This window comes from Pezoporus occidentalis, unplaced genomic scaffold (assembly GCF_034315485.1).
Source record: "Pezoporus occidentalis ecotype Australia unplaced genomic scaffold, CSIRO_AGI_Poc_V1 ctg366, whole genome shotgun sequence".
Classification (NCBI taxonomy): domain Eukaryota; kingdom Metazoa; phylum Chordata; class Aves; order Psittaciformes; family Psittacidae; genus Pezoporus; species Pezoporus occidentalis.
This window is the reverse complement of record NW_026915658.1, coordinates 42,816-57,904: the sequence shown is the minus strand read 5'-3', so window position 1 is coordinate 57,904 and position 15,089 is coordinate 42,816. Positions and strand designations below refer to the sequence as shown.

The 15,089-nt window shown below is 60.7% G+C and overlaps 1 protein-coding gene across 3 annotated transcripts; it reads right to left on the bottom strand.

Annotated features, from left to right (window-relative positions):
* Positions 1-849: 849 nt before the first annotated feature.
* Positions 850-14,741, bottom strand: OLFM2 (olfactomedin 2). Of its 3 annotated transcripts, none has more exons than XM_062631061.1 (6): positions 14,673-14,741; positions 8,140-8,289; positions 7,003-7,158; positions 4,802-5,021; positions 4,468-4,574; positions 850-1,759 (listed from the first exon to the last, which is right to left on the bottom strand). In XM_062631061.1, exons 1-6 carry the CDS (start codon positions 14,727-14,729, stop codon positions 1,082-1,084), a joined length of 1,368 nt encoding a protein of 455 aa, XP_062487045.1. In that variant the 5' UTR covers positions 14,730-14,741; the 3' UTR covers positions 850-1,081. The 3 variants fall into 3 exon arrangements, with proteins under 3 accessions (XP_062487045.1, XP_062487044.1, XP_062487046.1); XM_062631060.1 differs by lacking the exon at positions 14,673-14,741 and adding an exon at positions 12,002-12,184; XM_062631062.1 differs by lacking the exon at positions 14,673-14,741 and adding an exon at positions 11,989-12,107.
* Between the last annotated feature and the right edge of the window lie 348 nt (positions 14,742-15,089).

The window sequence follows — 15,089 nt, the reverse complement described above, 5'->3', positions numbered from 1 at the left end:
AGCCTGCAGGAGAATTCCAATGAGGTGGAAAAACCCAGCCTGCAGGATGAGTGATCCCAGGCTGCTTTCCAGAAGAGTTTCGCCATGTGGGAGGTTGTTAAAACCCTGGGTTATGGGGGGTTTTATCGCTCCCCCCCTTTCTGGTGTAGCCCAAATAGGGGCACCAAGGAAAAGCACATTGGGTTGGGGGCTTATTCCCACCTCAGCTCTAGGCACCGACTGAAGATGCCTCCACTGCAGCACTGGCTGCATCCCTGCATCCCTGGCCCTACACAGGGGTGCCCCTCTAAGGATACCCAAGCTTGAGGGATGCAGGGAAAGGTAACCAAGGGCTGTCAATGGCATCGTCCTTGGGGAGGAGGTGGGATGGGGATGGGGATAAGGATGGGAATTGGGATGGGGTGAGGATGGAAATGGAGATGGGATGGGATTAGATAGGTATGGGGTGGGATTTGATAGAATGTAATGGGGATGGGATTGGTTAGAATGGGATGGGGATGGGATGGGGAAGGATGGCAATGGGATGGGATGGGATGGGGATGGGATAGGGGTGAGAGGCAGGCCCATGGCTGTTCCCTGCTCCCTTTGCACTGCAGCCCCACTATCCACCCCATGCCTCCTGCAGAAGGGGCACCAGGGTCTTCTTCTCCCCCCCGGACCTATTGGTGTCCCCCCACCATGAGCTCTCTGGGGCCATTGGAAGCTTTATTATGCCCTCTGACAACTCCAGCCCACTGGCCTCCATCCCTTTATCCCCTCCCAACCCATCTCTTCCACGTCTCCTCCATCCCCTCACACATCCCCTGGCAATTGATGGGGGGGGGAGAAACCATCATCGGGAGCCCCATCAAACATCAGAGACCGGTTTTATTTGCCACCAAAATCGAGATGTAAATTAAAAGTAGTTAAACGAAGAGAACCAAAAACCCAACCGAGGTCAGCTCCGACGGGGGGCAACGGCATCCCACGCGCCACAAAGGAGCCAAAGGAATGGTCCAAACCATGAGAACCAAAGAGGGAAAAGGTGGAGGAAAGAGGCTGGAATGGCTTAAACCAAAGAGGTGGGGACGGAGGCACCGGGTCACAGCTCCCCCGAGGTCTTTATGACGTGGAAGAGCGTGACGTTGTAGATGACCTGGTGGCCGTTGTTCCAAGTGTAGAGCACCCTCTCCCGTGGGTTGTAGTCCAGCATGGATATGTGGGAATACTGGTTGTGGAAGGGGATATCCGTGTACTCGTAGCTGGAAGTGTTTGTGTAGTAAGCAAAGTAGATCTTGGCGCCGGCCAGGTGGGAGTTGGTGACGTAGAGCGTGCCGCAGATGATGAAGGACTCGCCGGCGCTGCGCTTCGGGTACCCGGTGTCCCAGCTCCGCAGCACCTCCAGCGTCTGCGGGTCCATGCGGCTCACCACGATGTTGCCGGCGTTCTGGTTCGTGGTGTACACGGCCCAGAGCCCGTTCTCGTCCACCATGAAGTCGATGTCGGAGAAGCCCCCCCAGGAGTAAGGGAAGGTGTTGTTGTAGCCGGCGCCGGGCAGGCTGCGTTGCACCAGCACGCTGCGGGAGCGGAAGTGGTACTTGACGGCGATGTTGCTCTGGTACTTGTTGTAGTAGAGGGAGCCGTTGTAGACCACGTGCCCGGTGCCAGCCCAAGGGTGAGGCAGGAGGTGCTGCACGAAGTTCTGCCCCGTCACGAAGTCGTTCATGGTGCGGAACTCCAACACGCGCCGGCCCTTGTAGTAACCGTCCATGTACCAGACCTGTGGGGCAGGATGGGGCACGGGGAGGGAGCCGTGGCCACGTGTCCCTTGCACACGCATCCCCCCCCCCAGCACGTGCAGGCACGTGGCAGGGAGTGTGCATGGGCGTGCGTGTAACGCGTGTGCATCCGTGGGTGAGCATCAGTGTGTGAGCGACATGTGTGCATCCATGTGGGTGCATTGGTGTGGGTGCATCGGTGTGGGTGCATCGGTGTGGGTGCAACGTGTGTGCATCCATGTGGGTGCATCGGTGTGGGTGCATCGGTGTGGGTGCATCGGTGTGGGTGCATCGGTGTGGGTGCAACATGTGTGCATCAATGTGGGTGCATCAGTGTGGGTGCATCAGTGTGGGTGCATCAGTGCGTGTGCGACGTGTGTGCATCAATCTGTGTGTAATATGTGTGCATCGATGTGGGTGCATCAGTGTGGGTGCATCGGTGTGGGTGCATCGGTGTGGGTGCAACATGTGTGCACCAGAGTGTGTGCAACGTGTGTGCATCAATCTGTGTGTAATATGTGTGCATCGATGTGGGTGCACCAGTGTGGGTGCATTGATGTGTGGGTGCATTGGTGTGGGTGCATCAATGTGGGTGCATCGATGTGGGTGCATCGATGTGGGTGCATCGGTGTGGGTGCATCGATGTGGGTGCATCAGTGTGGGTGCATCAATGCAGGTGCATCGATGTGGGTGCACTGGTGTGGGTGCATCAATGTGGGTGCATCGGTGTGGGTGCATCGATGTGGGTGCATCAGTGTGGGTGCATCAATGCGGGTGCATCGGTGTGGGTGCAATGTGTGTGCACCAGTGTGTGTGCAACGTGTGTGCATCAATCTGTGTGTAATATGTGTGCATCGATGTGGGTGCACTGGTGTGGGTGTATCGATGTGGGTGCATCGGTGTGGGTGCATCAGTGTGGGTGCATCGGTGTGGGTGCAACATGTGTGCACCAGTGTGTGTGCATCAATGTGTGTGCATCGATCTGTGTGTAATATGTGTGCACCAATGTGGGTACATCAGTGTGGGTGCATCGGTGTGGTTGCAACATGTGTGCACCAGTGTGTGTGCATCAATGTGTGTGCATCGATCTGTGTGTAATATGTGTGCACCAATGTGGGTACATCAGTGTGGGTGCATCAATGTGGGTGCATCAGTGTGGGTGCAACGTGTGTGCACCAGTGTGTGTGCAACGTGTGTGCATCAATCTGTGTGTAATATGTGTGCATCGATGTGGGTGCATCAGTGTGGGTGCATCGATGTGGGTGCATCGATGTGGGTGCATCGGTGTGGGTGCATCGGTGTGGGTGCATCGATGTGGGTGCATCAGTGTGGGTGCATCAATGCAGGTGCATCGATGTGGGTGCACTGGTGTGGGTGCATCAATGTGGGTGCATCGGTGTGGGTGCATCGATGTGGGTGCATCAGTGTGGGTGCATCGATGTGGGTGCATCGGTGTGGGTGCAATGTGTGTGCACCAGTGTGTGTGCAACGTGTGTGCATCAATCTGTGTGTAATATGTGTGCATCGATGTGGGTGCACCGGTGTGGGTGCATCAATGTGGGTGCATCGGTGTGGGTGCATCGATGTGGGTGCATCGGTGTGGGTGCATCGATGTGGGTGCATCGGTGTGGGTGCATCGATGTGGGTGCATCGGTGTAGGTGCAACATGTGTGCACCAGAGTGCGTGCAACATGTGTGCATCAATGTGTGTAATATGTGTGCATCAATGTGGGTGCATCGGTGTGGGTGCAACGTGTGTGCATCAATCTGTGTGTAATATGTGTGCATCAATGTGGGTGCATCGGTGTGGGTGCAACGTGTGTGCACTAGTGTGTGTGCATCAATGAGTGTGCAATGTGTGTGCATTAGTGTGTGTGTGCACCAATGTGTGTGCATCAATGAGTGTGCAATGTGTGTGCATTAATGTGTGTGTGCATCAATGTGTGTGCAATGTGTGTGCATCAGTGTGTGTGCATCAATGAGTGTGCAATGTGTGTGCATCAGTGTGTGTGTGCATCAAGGTGTGTGTGCATCAATGAGTGTGCAATGTGTGTGCAATGTGTGTGCATCAATGAGTGTGCAATGTGTGTGCATTAATGTGTGTGTGCATCAATGTGTGTGCAATGTGTGTGCATCAATGTGTGTGTGCATCAATGTGTGTGTGCACCAGTGTGTGTGCATCAATGAGTGTGCAATCTGTGAGCATTAGTGTGTGTGTGCACCAATGTGTGTGCACCATTGTGTGTGCATCAATGAGTGTGCATCAATGAGTGTGCAATGTGTGTGCATTAGTGTGTGTGTGTGCATCAGTGTGTGTGCATCAATGTGTGTGTGCATCAGTGAGTGTGCAATGTGTGTGCATCAATGAGTGTGCAATGTGTGTGCATCAGTGTGTGTGTGTGCATCAATGTGTGTGCAATGTGTGTGCATCAACGTGTGTGTGTACATCAATGAGTGTGTAATGTGTGTGCATCAGTGTGTGTGTGCATCAATGTGTGTGCAATGTGTGTGCATCAGTGTGTGTGCACCAATGAGTGTGCAATGTGTGTGCAATGTGTGTGCCTCAGTGTGTGTGTGCATCAAGGTGTGTGCACAAAGGTGCCTGGACCCCAAGGACCGTGCCCCGGGGCGCACGGACCCCAGGCAGCCCTCATGGGCACCAGGCAGGGCCGTTTCCCCCCCATCCCCATGGGTGCCCTGTGCCTCTCACCCGGGTGTCGGCGCTGGGCGTCATCGTGTCCGTCATCCACGACCCGAAGCGGGATCCGGATGCTCGGATGGTGATGGGGTTACTGACGCCCGTCAGCTTCCCGCAGCCTGGAATGGGGCAGGGAATGAGTTTGGAGTGAGGGATGGGAATCACGGAGCCCGATGCTGCCTGGTTCCCCCTGGTCCTTGAGCAGGGAAGGGACCATGCCTCCCATCACCCCATGGACCCCCAGGAGTCTCAGGAGATGGGGACCGGCAGCAGGATGGGGAATGCTCATGGAAAAGGCACCGGCAGCGATTCCTGAGCACGGGAAAAAGGGGGGGGGGGATCGTACCCAGCTTCTGCATGCAGGCGTGCAGCCGGGCCTCCAGCATCAGCACCCGCTGCTGCAGCTCCTCGTAGTCGTAGGCCCCCATCTCCTCCTGGATGGCCAGGAGGCTCCCGGAGAGGTTCCTCACCTCCTCCTTGAGGTGCACGATCAGCCTCGTGTCTGACTTGTACTGGTCCAGGACGGGCATCAGGGGCAGCAGCTCTGTCATCTTGTCCTTGAGCTCCTGCGTAAGGGGTCACAAAACACCCCCAAGTGAAGCCCTTCCTGCAGCCTCCTGGTGCCTGTCCCCATGGCTGTGCCCCTCTGTCCATCCCCAGCACGGCAGCATCCGTGGTGGCTGGTCACAGAGTGATGCTCTGCATGGGAGGGATGCAGGAAAGGTGCTGGTGCTGGCGGGGGGGGGAGCAACAGAGCTCTAAGGTCAGGACCAGGGTGGCAAAATCACTGCAGGGATGCTCAGCTCTGGGATCTCCATAGGGATGCTCGGCCCTGGGATCACCATAGGGATGCTCAGTCCCGGGATCACCGCAGGGATGCTCAGCTCTGAGATGTCCATCAGGATGCTCAGCTCTGAGATCACCACAGGGATGCTCAGCTCCTGGATCACCACAGGGATGCTCAGACCCTGGGATCACCACAGGGATGCTCAGCTCCTGGATCACCACAGGGATGCTCAACTCTGGGATCTCCATAGGGATGCTCAGCTCTGGGATCACTGCAGAGATGCTCAGCTTCTGGATCACCACAGGGATGTTCGGACCCCAGGAAGCCGTGGATAAACCCAACCCGTGCCAGGCACCGCGTGAACACGGCAGGGAAGCAGCAGTGGGAAGCAGCAGTGGGAAGCAGCAGTGGGAAGCAGCAGTGGGAAGCACAGCAGGGACCTGGCCCTGGCTCCGAGCCGCTCCCCCGGGTCTCCTTTGCTCAAGGACGCTGTAAATCCACATCAAGCCCGTCCCGCTCCGCATCCCACAGCTCAGGGGGCTTCCTGGGAACGAGCCAGCCCCTCTCCTCCTTCCTCTCCCTTCATTCTCCCAGGGCAGCATTCCCGTGTCCCGGTGGGATCGCATCCCGGAGCGGGGCTCAGCACCTCCCGCTGTGATCAGACCGGATCAATGTCTCGTCTGCAGGCTCAGTGCCTGGCGTCCACCTGAGCATCCTCCAGCCCATTCCCGTGCCAGGAGCCGGCTGCTCTCGAGACAGAAACGCTCTTTACTTGTCAGGATGAAGCCTTGAGGCTCCCAAAATAACCCAGTGCCCGGCAGGGGGGGGTAATGGGATGTTCTGGGGACAGCATTGACTCGGAGGCGGCATCGATCGGCGCAGGGCGCTGGTGGGATCACGGCTTTGCCAGGGAATGTTGAATTAAAGATGTCTGTTTGCAGCCAGATGGGCTGGGAATCGGCCACCTCTGCCCTAGGATCACTGCAGGGATGCTCAGACCTGCACCACCGCAGGGATGCTCAGACCTGGACCACCGCAGGGATGCTCAGGTCTGGGATCATTGCAGGGATGCTCAGCCCTGGACCACCGCAGGGATGCTCAGACCTGGACCACCGCAGGGATGCTCAGGTCTGGGATCACTGCAGGGATGCTCAGCCCTGGACCACCGCAGGGGTGCTCAGGTCTGGAATCACTGCAGGGATGCTCAGCCCTGGACCACCGCAGGGATGCTCAGCCTCAGGATCACCACAGGGATGCTCAGCCCCGGGATCACTGCAGGGATGCTCAGCCCCAGGATCACCACAGGGATGCTCAGCCCCAGGATCACTGCAGGGATGCTCAGCCCCGGGATCACTGCAAGGATGCTCCGACCTGGACCACCACAGGGATGCTCAGCCCCAGGATCACCGTTGGGATGCTCAGACATGGACCACCACAGGGATGCTCAGCCCTGGACCACCTCAGGGATGCTCAGCCCCAGGATCACCACAGGGATGCTCAGCCCCAGGATCACCACAGGGATGCTCAGCCCCAGGATCACCGCAGGGATGCTCAGACCCAGGACCACCACAGGGATGCTCAGCCCCGGGATCACTGCAGGGATGCTCAGACCTGGACCACCACAGGGATGCTCAACCCTGGGATCACTGCAGGGATGCTCAGACCTGGACCACCTGAAGGATGCTCAGACCTGGACCACCACAGGGATGCTCAACTGGGGATCACAGGATGGGAGAGGCATCGGAGCTGGATGGACTCACCTGGAAGCTCTTGGCATTGAGGCTCTTCTGGCTCTCAGCAGCCACCTTCAGCCTGGAGTCCAAGCCCTTCATCAGGGCCTCGGTGTTGCGGACGTACTGGAGGTCCCGGTATGTCCGGAGGTCCAGCACTTCCATGGACTGGGAAATGTTCTGCACCTGCACCGAGGGATGGGGGGATAAAGCCCTTGCTCTGTTTAAGCCCTTTGCTGCTAACAAATGGGGAAGGGACATCCCAGTGCTCCCATCCTCCCCTCACCAATGGCCAAAAAGGAGCAGCCCCTTCCCCCTGCAGCATCAATCAATGCGTTTTACTCCTGCTTCTGCTGTGATTTGGGTTTTAACCCCCCCACCCCCCGCCCCAATCGATGCATTTTCACTCCTTCATTCCATCAGCAACCGAGGTTATTTTACTTCCAGGCTTCCAAATGACACCGACGTGATCGTGTTCCTCAAGCACTGATTTATTTATTAGCGCCGGCCCCGCTGGTATTTATGGAGCTGTGGAAAGGAGCTGCTCCAGAGGAGGGGGTGCAGCGCCTTATAACAAAGGTTTAATGGGGTTTGTGGTGTGGGAGAACGTGGGGAATGAAGGGAGCTCTGTCAGGAGCAGCCTCAAGCGTTGCTGCAGAGCCCATAAGGAGGAGATCGGGAGCATGGAGCCACTGTGGGAAACCACCCGGCTTCCACTGGGCATCGTTTTGGCTCATGGGATGTGATCCCGGAGCCGGTTCCAAGCCGTGTTTGGTCTGTGTGGGGAGGGCACCATGGGAAGGCTCTGCGCTGCGGTGACACCGTAATGGGTGCAAATGGGATGCTCGGAGCAGCGAGCAGCAGGATAGGACTTCCAGTGCCTAAAGAGGGCTACAGGAAACCCGGAGAGGGGCTTTGGACAAAGGATGGGGCAATGGGAACGGCTTTAACCTGCCAGAGGGGAGATGGAGATGGGATCTTCCCTATGAGGGTGCTGGGACACTGGGATGGGTTGAACGGAGAAGGTTTGGATGCGCCATCCCTGGCCAGGTTGGAGCACCTTGCTCTAATGGAAGGTGCCTCTGCCCATGGCAAGGCCATGGATGAGCTTTGGGGTCCCTTCATCCCCAGCATCCTCATCCCCATCCCCATTGAGTTCAGCCTCACCTTCTCCATGAGCTGCCGGAGCTGGTGGCTGCGCAGGTCCCGGGAGCAGGAGCCCTGCACCGGGATCACGGCCGTGCACAGGCATTTGCCATCGGGGGCTTGTGCCGAGGTGTAAACCTGCCAGCCCTCGTCGGGGCTCTGGAACAGGGTCTGCGGGACACAGCACAGAGAGAGGTGAGATGCTGGAGCCGCAACTCCCGGTGCCCGGAGCATCCCAACCCCTCCGGTACCCACAGGGGCTATAAGAGAGCTGGGAAGGAGCTTCCTTGTTCTCATCCCATCCCATCCCGCTCTCATCCATTCCCTCCTTCCAGGCTTTTTATCCAGGGTATCTAATACCCCCCCCCCCCCCTCCAAGGCTGATTCCGCTGTAACCTGCTCCAAACAGGGTGATTTCAGCTTCCTGGCTGCGAAATGACAGTGGGAATGATGAGGAAACGCTCTTCATCACCTCCCACCTTCCTCCCTCCCCTCCTTCCCCTTCCTCTTCCTGTGTTATTCCCCACTAATAAATAGACTTGACGAGGCAGGAATTTCTTCAGCTGCAGATGGAGCGGAGCTACGAGTATGGGTTGTTAATTCCTTCCCTTTGCATCCCGAGTCCCTTTGGCGGTGGTGGTACCCGGCCATCCAAGAATCCCCTTTTCCCATCCAAGCATCCCCTTTTCCCATCCAGGCATCCCCTTTTCCCATCCAAGCACCCCCTTTTCCCCTCCGGTTGTGGCTTTTCCAAGGATATGGAGGGGGACGGGGACCACTTCAGCCTCTGCTGCCCATTCCCTCTTTCCAGCTGCATCCCACCACATTCAGCCCCAAAAGCAAGAGGAAAAGCATCATTTCCCTCCCTGCCTCCCTTCTCCTGATGCATTCACGCCACGATCCGCCGGTTTTCCATGGGGCCTTTTAGCGTTTCATGGGGAATTCGTAATCGTTCATTATGAAAATGAGGAGCAAACTCCTCTCTCTCCCAAGGAAGGGGTGGGGGGGGGGAACCATCCCTTCCCCTGCAACAAGCTGGGGTCCACGCTTGACTCCAGACTTTTCGCATAGAAGGGGTTTATTGGATGCGGTGGGGGCCAAACCCGGCTCAGGGCCGGGGATAAATGACCTGGAGGTGCTTTAAAACCTGCTTTTAACCGAGGGGAGGGCAATAAAGGGCTCATTCAGCCCAGCGGAGCTGGTGCTTGGTGATGCAGGGGACCAGGAGTGGTCCCTTTGGATGCGGTCGGCATCGCGCCGGCGGATGGCACCGCGCCGGCTGCAGCAGGTGAACTGATGGGTGCCTCCTCATCGCATCCCCACGGTGGGAAAGGCTCCCCACATCCCAAAGGCGGGGTGCAGGAAGGGCTCAGCAGCCGCATCCCGCAGCTCCCACCCCATGGAGCACCAAAAGCTTCGTTTCTGCCCCCAAAATGAGCCGTGTGGAGCACCCGGAGCCGCCGAGGACCCGTTTCCCTTTAGGCAGCAGGCAGACATCAATACTTTATGGAGGGCTAATGCATAATTGATGCCGGGATCCAGGGCTGCAGGAGCTCTGCAAGCTGCCAGAGCTGCTCCCCCTGCACCATTGGGCTTCATCCAGCGCTAAAAGCTGGGGTTCATCCCCAGCACCCCGGGATGCAGGCGAGAACTGGGGGGGGGGATGCGATCCGGTCGCATCCAGCCCTGCGGAGCATCCCATGGGGTGGAAGTGGGGGCAGCGCTGCCTACGCCTGCCCATTGCAGTGCCCTGGGAACGGGGGGGGGGAGCCCCGGCGGCATCAGCTGAGGTTAAACGCAGCCTTTGCAATTAATAACGGGGTTATTAATTAGAGCTCCCTGCATCCCTCGGCTCGGCTGGGGGGGGGGGGGGGACGGGACTGATGCTACCGGAGCCGGGGAGGGGGGGGGAAGCTCTTGGAGCATCCTAACCCCTCTCGGGGGTCCACAAGCAGGCAGAGCCGGGGTACGGGGGTCTCAGGACACCCCGGATCGGCGCCGCAAGAGGCCACCGCATCCCTGCTCCCTCTTTGGGAGCCGCTGCAGAGGATGCTCCGGTATCCGGTGAGTCGGGAACCGGGATCCCCCGGTGCTGCTGATGGCGAGGCCTGGGGACATCCAGCTCCCGACAAGGAGCCGCTGTCGCCGGGAGCAGGGCACCAAGGCGAAGGGGAAGGGATGCGCTGGGGACCAGCGGCACCGGGGTAAGGCGCTGCTCGGCTGAACCCGGCTCCCGGTGCAGCCGCATTAACGGCGGTGATTGATGGCGTTACAAGGAGCACCGAAGGGTCCTTAATGAGGAGCCAATTACCGGGGCCGCCGTTAATTGCCCCTCGCAACGCGCCCGGTGAGAACCCGGCGCCTCGCATGGGGATGCGGCGATGGAGGCAACAGCATCGTCTGCGCTCATCCCTTGGGAACGGTCCCCATCGGGGTTCCCTATGGGATGGGGTCATCGGGGCTTGGATTGGCGTCAGCCCAAGGCAGTTTGATCCCAAAGGACCCAGCACCCCCAAAACCTGCCCTCACCCCCCTCCCCCTTGCTCTCAGTGGGGTCAAGGAGAATTTGGGGTGCCCCGAGGATGGGGAGGGAGAAGCCCCCAAGCACCGGGACCCAGGGTGCGAACCAAGGGGTTCACCCCCTCCCCTGGCCAAGAGCACCCCCAGGGGACCTGTGGGGGTCCAGACCCCCCCCCCCCAGCCTCCAGGAACGGGGAGAAAAGGGGGGTGAGGAGCCCCCCATGGGGGTCTTCTCCATTGGAAGCCCCCAGCTCCTATGGGGGGGGTCCCTTTAAGGGGATCCCTGTGCCTGGGGGGGGGAGGTTCATGCCCAGGAATCCCCAGTAGAGCGGGGAGGGGGTCCCGGTGCACTTTGCTTTGGGAAAGGAGATATTGGGGTGCCCATGAATGGGGGGGATGAGGAAAACGAATGGGGGTCCCTATAAGAGGGGGGGTCCCGGTGCACTTCCCTTTGGGAATATGGGATGCTCATGAATGGGGGGTAAGGAGAAGGCAAATGGGGGTCCCTATACCCAGGAGGCTATGGAAGAGGGGGGGTCTCGATGTACTTCGCTTTGGGAATATGGGGTGCTCATGAATGGGGCTATAGGGGGAAGGCGAATGGGGGTCCCCATAGGCAGAGGATGGAAGGGGGGGTTCCCGATGCACTTCGCTTTGGGAATATGGGGTGCTCATGAATGGGGGGGTAAGGGGAAGGCGAATGGGGGTCCCCATATGCAAAGGACAGAAGACGGGGGTCCCGATGCACTTCGCTTTGGGAATATGGAGTGCTCATGAATGGGGGGGTAAGGGGAAGGCGAATGGGGGTCTCCATATGCAGAGGACAGAAGAGGGGGGGTCCCGATGCACTTCGCTTTGGGAATACGGGGTGCTCATGAATGAGGGTCCCTATACCCGGGAGGGATGGAAGGGGAGGGGGTCCCCATGCACTTTGCTTTGGGAATATGGGGTGCTCATGAATGGGGGGTAATGGGAAGGCGAAGGGGGGTCCCCATACGCAGAGGATGGAAGGGGGGGGTCCTGCTGCACTTCGCTTTGGTAATATGGGATGCTCATGAATGGGGGGTAAGGGAAGGCGAATGGGGGTCCCCATCCCCGGGAGGTGATGGAAGAGGGGGGGGGGTCCCGCTTCACTTCTCTTTGCGAGCAAAGGAGGAGGATGTTGGGGTGCGCAGAGGAAGGCAAAGGGGGGGGGGGTCCCCACACCCGGGGATGATGGGGATGGATGGGGGGGGCGGTCCCGATGCGCTGCATCCGCGGGTGCCGGTACCGGTGGCGCAGCATCCCGGTCATTCCCCCCCCCCCCGCTTCCATCCCCATCCCCGTTCCCGGTGCTCCCTTCCCCGGTACCGGGGGCACTCACGATCTTCTCGGAGGTGCCGGCCCGGGACACGGCGGTGCCGTTGAGCCCCACGAGCGAGGGCAGGGTCTGGGACATCCAATTGGTGACCATGGCCATGGTGCTCAGCACGGCCCCGATCTTCAGCAGCGGCACCGTCATTTCGCCGCCGCCGCCGCCTCATGCCCATCACCCCCCCCCTCCCTCCCTCCCTCCCTCCCTCCCGGTACCTCCCGTTTAAACACCCCCCCCCCAACCCTCTCCCTTCGGGTCCCTCCCGTTTAAACGCTCCCAACACCACCACCACCCCCCCCCCCCGGTACCGTGGTACCGGTAGAGCCGCCTGCGAGCTCGCCCTTTATAACGGGGCCGGCCCCGCTCCGGGGGTGACGTCGGCACCGCTGCCCCCCCCCCCCCGCCAGCCCCGGTACGGCCCCGGCTTGGGGCGGTCCCAGCCGGTGCGGAGCAGGGGATGGGGAGCAGGAACCACGGGAACCCCGGTTTGGGGGTGCGGGAACCCCATAGATCCTAATGGAGGGGTGCAGGAACCCCATAGATCCTAATGGAGGGGAGCAGGAACCCCATAGATCCTAATGGAGGGGAGCAGGAACCACGGGAACCCCGGTTTGGGGGTGCGGGAACCCCATAGATCCTAATGGAGGGGAGCAGGAACCCCATAGATCCTAATGGAGGGGAGCAGGAACCCCATAGATCCTAATGGAGGGGTGCAGGAACCTCACAGATCGTAATGTATGGGTGCAGGAACCCCATAGATCCTAATGGAGGGGAGCAGGAACCACGGGAACCCCGGTTTGGGGGTGCGGGAACCCCATAGATCCTAATGGAGGGGAGCAGGAACCCCGTAGATCCTAATGGAGGGGTGCAGAAACCCCATAGATGTTAATGTAGAGGAGCAGGAAGCCCCTGGATCCTCATGTAGGGGAGCAGGAACCCCATAGATGCTAATGTAGGGGAGCAGGAACCCCATGGATCCTAATGGAAGGGTGCAGGAACCCCATAGATCCTAAGGTGGGGGTGCAGGACCCCCGGGACCCCCGGTTTGGGGGTGCAGGAACCCCGTAGTTCCTAATGTAGGGGAGCAGAAACCCCCTGCTCCCCCTTACTTTAGTGCAGTCCCAAGGACCTGCCCCCCCCCCCCCCCCCCCCCAGCCTGATGTGGAAGCTGCAGCCCCCCCAAATCCTCATCTCCATCCTCTCTGCAGGGACACCCCCCCTCCCCCCCCCCCATCACCCCCTCCCCTGGCAGCGGGGTCCCCCCGGACCCCCCAAACCCCTTTGGGAGCTCAAACGGGGGGTGCCCACCCTAAACCCCCCCCCCCGGTCCCCCCTTCTTTGAGCATCTTCCCCCCTCTTCCGCCTCCATCGCCCTGCGCCGCGGTCCCGCAGCGCCACCGCGTGGGGACACGGGGGCAGTGCAGGGGTCCCATGGGGAAAGCCCCCCCCAAAACCCCTCCCCGGACCCCCCCAGTGCCCCCAAACCGCGGGTTTTGGGCCCCCCCCCCCTCCCTCGGCTTTTGGGGTAACCATGCCCAGGGACGAGGTGGGAGTCACCTCTAAGACACCCCCCCCCCCCCCAGCACCCAGGGGTACCCAAAGCGGGAATGCGACCCCATAGGGGACCATTGGGTGTCCCCGTTCTCTGCCCCCCAACAAGCGGCTGCCACATCAAGGACCTGGTCTGGGGGGGGTCTCACCCCACATCTATGGGGCAGAGCTTCCCACCCCCCATCTCACACTCAAAGGAAAAGGGGGGGGGGCACAGGGGTACCCCCAAACCTCCCCATCTCTTCCTCGCCTCATTGCAGTGCCCCCCAAGTCATTGCAACACACACCCCCCAAGACCCACATCCTGCCCCACAAAAGGGGGCGATTTTGGGGTCCCGCATCCCCGCTGCTCGGGGGTCAGAGCCAAGCAGGGGCAGGACCGCACTGGGGACCCCATCCCATCCCCAAACCGGTTCCAGCATCGCAATGGCACCCCCAAACCTGGGGAGGGGCTGCAGGGGGGAACCCCGCCTGCCTGCCCCCACTCATGCATATGCAACAGGCTGCAAAGCGGCCACTGAATATTCATCAGGGAAAGGCTCCATTGCCAACAGCGCCAGGGCCCTGGGTGGCCCCGACCCACACCGAGGACACCCCCCCCCCCCCCGCCAAAGCAGCCCCATCCCTGATCCCGGTGGCATTCCCAAGGGATGGAGCCACGGAGCTTCCCCCTCTCCTCGACGCCTCCACCGCAGCGCATGGACCACGCATCCATCCCCGCGCATCCCTATGGGGTGAAGGGGGGGGGGGGGGCACCCATAGGGTACCACCATAGGGTATCCCTATGGTGATCCACAAGCAGCATCCATCCCACATCCACACCCAGCCCATGGGATGCATCCCGGCCTTTCCCAGCCCTCATCCATGTGCTGCTCCCACCCACGTGTCACCACCGCGCCGGGTCCGGGGGGGGGGGGGGGGGGGGTGTCCCATGGGTGCTGTTGGGGGGGGGAACACATAGGGATGAAGCCAAATCTCCCCCCCCTTCATTGAGCACAGGGAGCACCGCAGGGTCCCGGTGCTACCGGAGGTAAGGGGGGGAGAACGGAAAGGACCCGATCCCCCCCCCCACCCCCCCCCCCGCACCCCGGAACCGCCCCGCTCCGCTGCGCCCCCCCCCTGCCCTTACCTGCATCGCGGGGGAACCGGCGGCGAGGAGGAGGAGGAGGCCGGGGAGGAAGCGCATCCTGAAGGCACCGACCCCGGCCGCCGTTACCGGAGCCGCTTCAGCGCCGCCGCAGCCGCATCCCCGGGCCGGGCCCCTCCGCCGCCGCCTTTATCCGCGCCGCCCCCCCCCTCCTTCCTCCCCTCCTCTTCCTCAGCCCCGCTCCGGTACCGGCGGCTCCCGTCTGCAGCAGCGGCTCCGGTAACGGGCGCTGGAGGCGTCGGAGCGGGCCGGGAGGGGCGGAACCGAACCGGGGGAGCGAAGGAAGGGGCCGAGCATCCCCCCCCCCCCCCCCCCAAAAAACGGGCATCGCTGCGGGGTTGGGGGCACCGGGGATGGGGATGGGGGGGGGGGGCAGCCCCGGTCCCCGCTCCGAGGTCC

Excerpts from the sequence above, each read along its gene's own strand:
- OLFM2 (XM_062631060.1), bottom strand. The coding sequence starts at position 12,139 with ATGACGGTGCCGCTGCTGAAGATCGGGGCCGTGCTGAGCACCATGGCC. Across the intron at positions 8,290-12,001 it reads CCGGCACCTCCGAGAAGATC|ACCCTGTTCCAGAGCCCCGA; the intron begins GTGAGTGCCCCC and ends TGTGTCCCGCAG. Across the intron at positions 4,575-4,801 it reads CGCCTGCATGCAGAAGCTGG|GCTGCGGGAAGCTGACGGGC; the intron begins GTACGATCCCCC and ends GCCCCATTCCAG.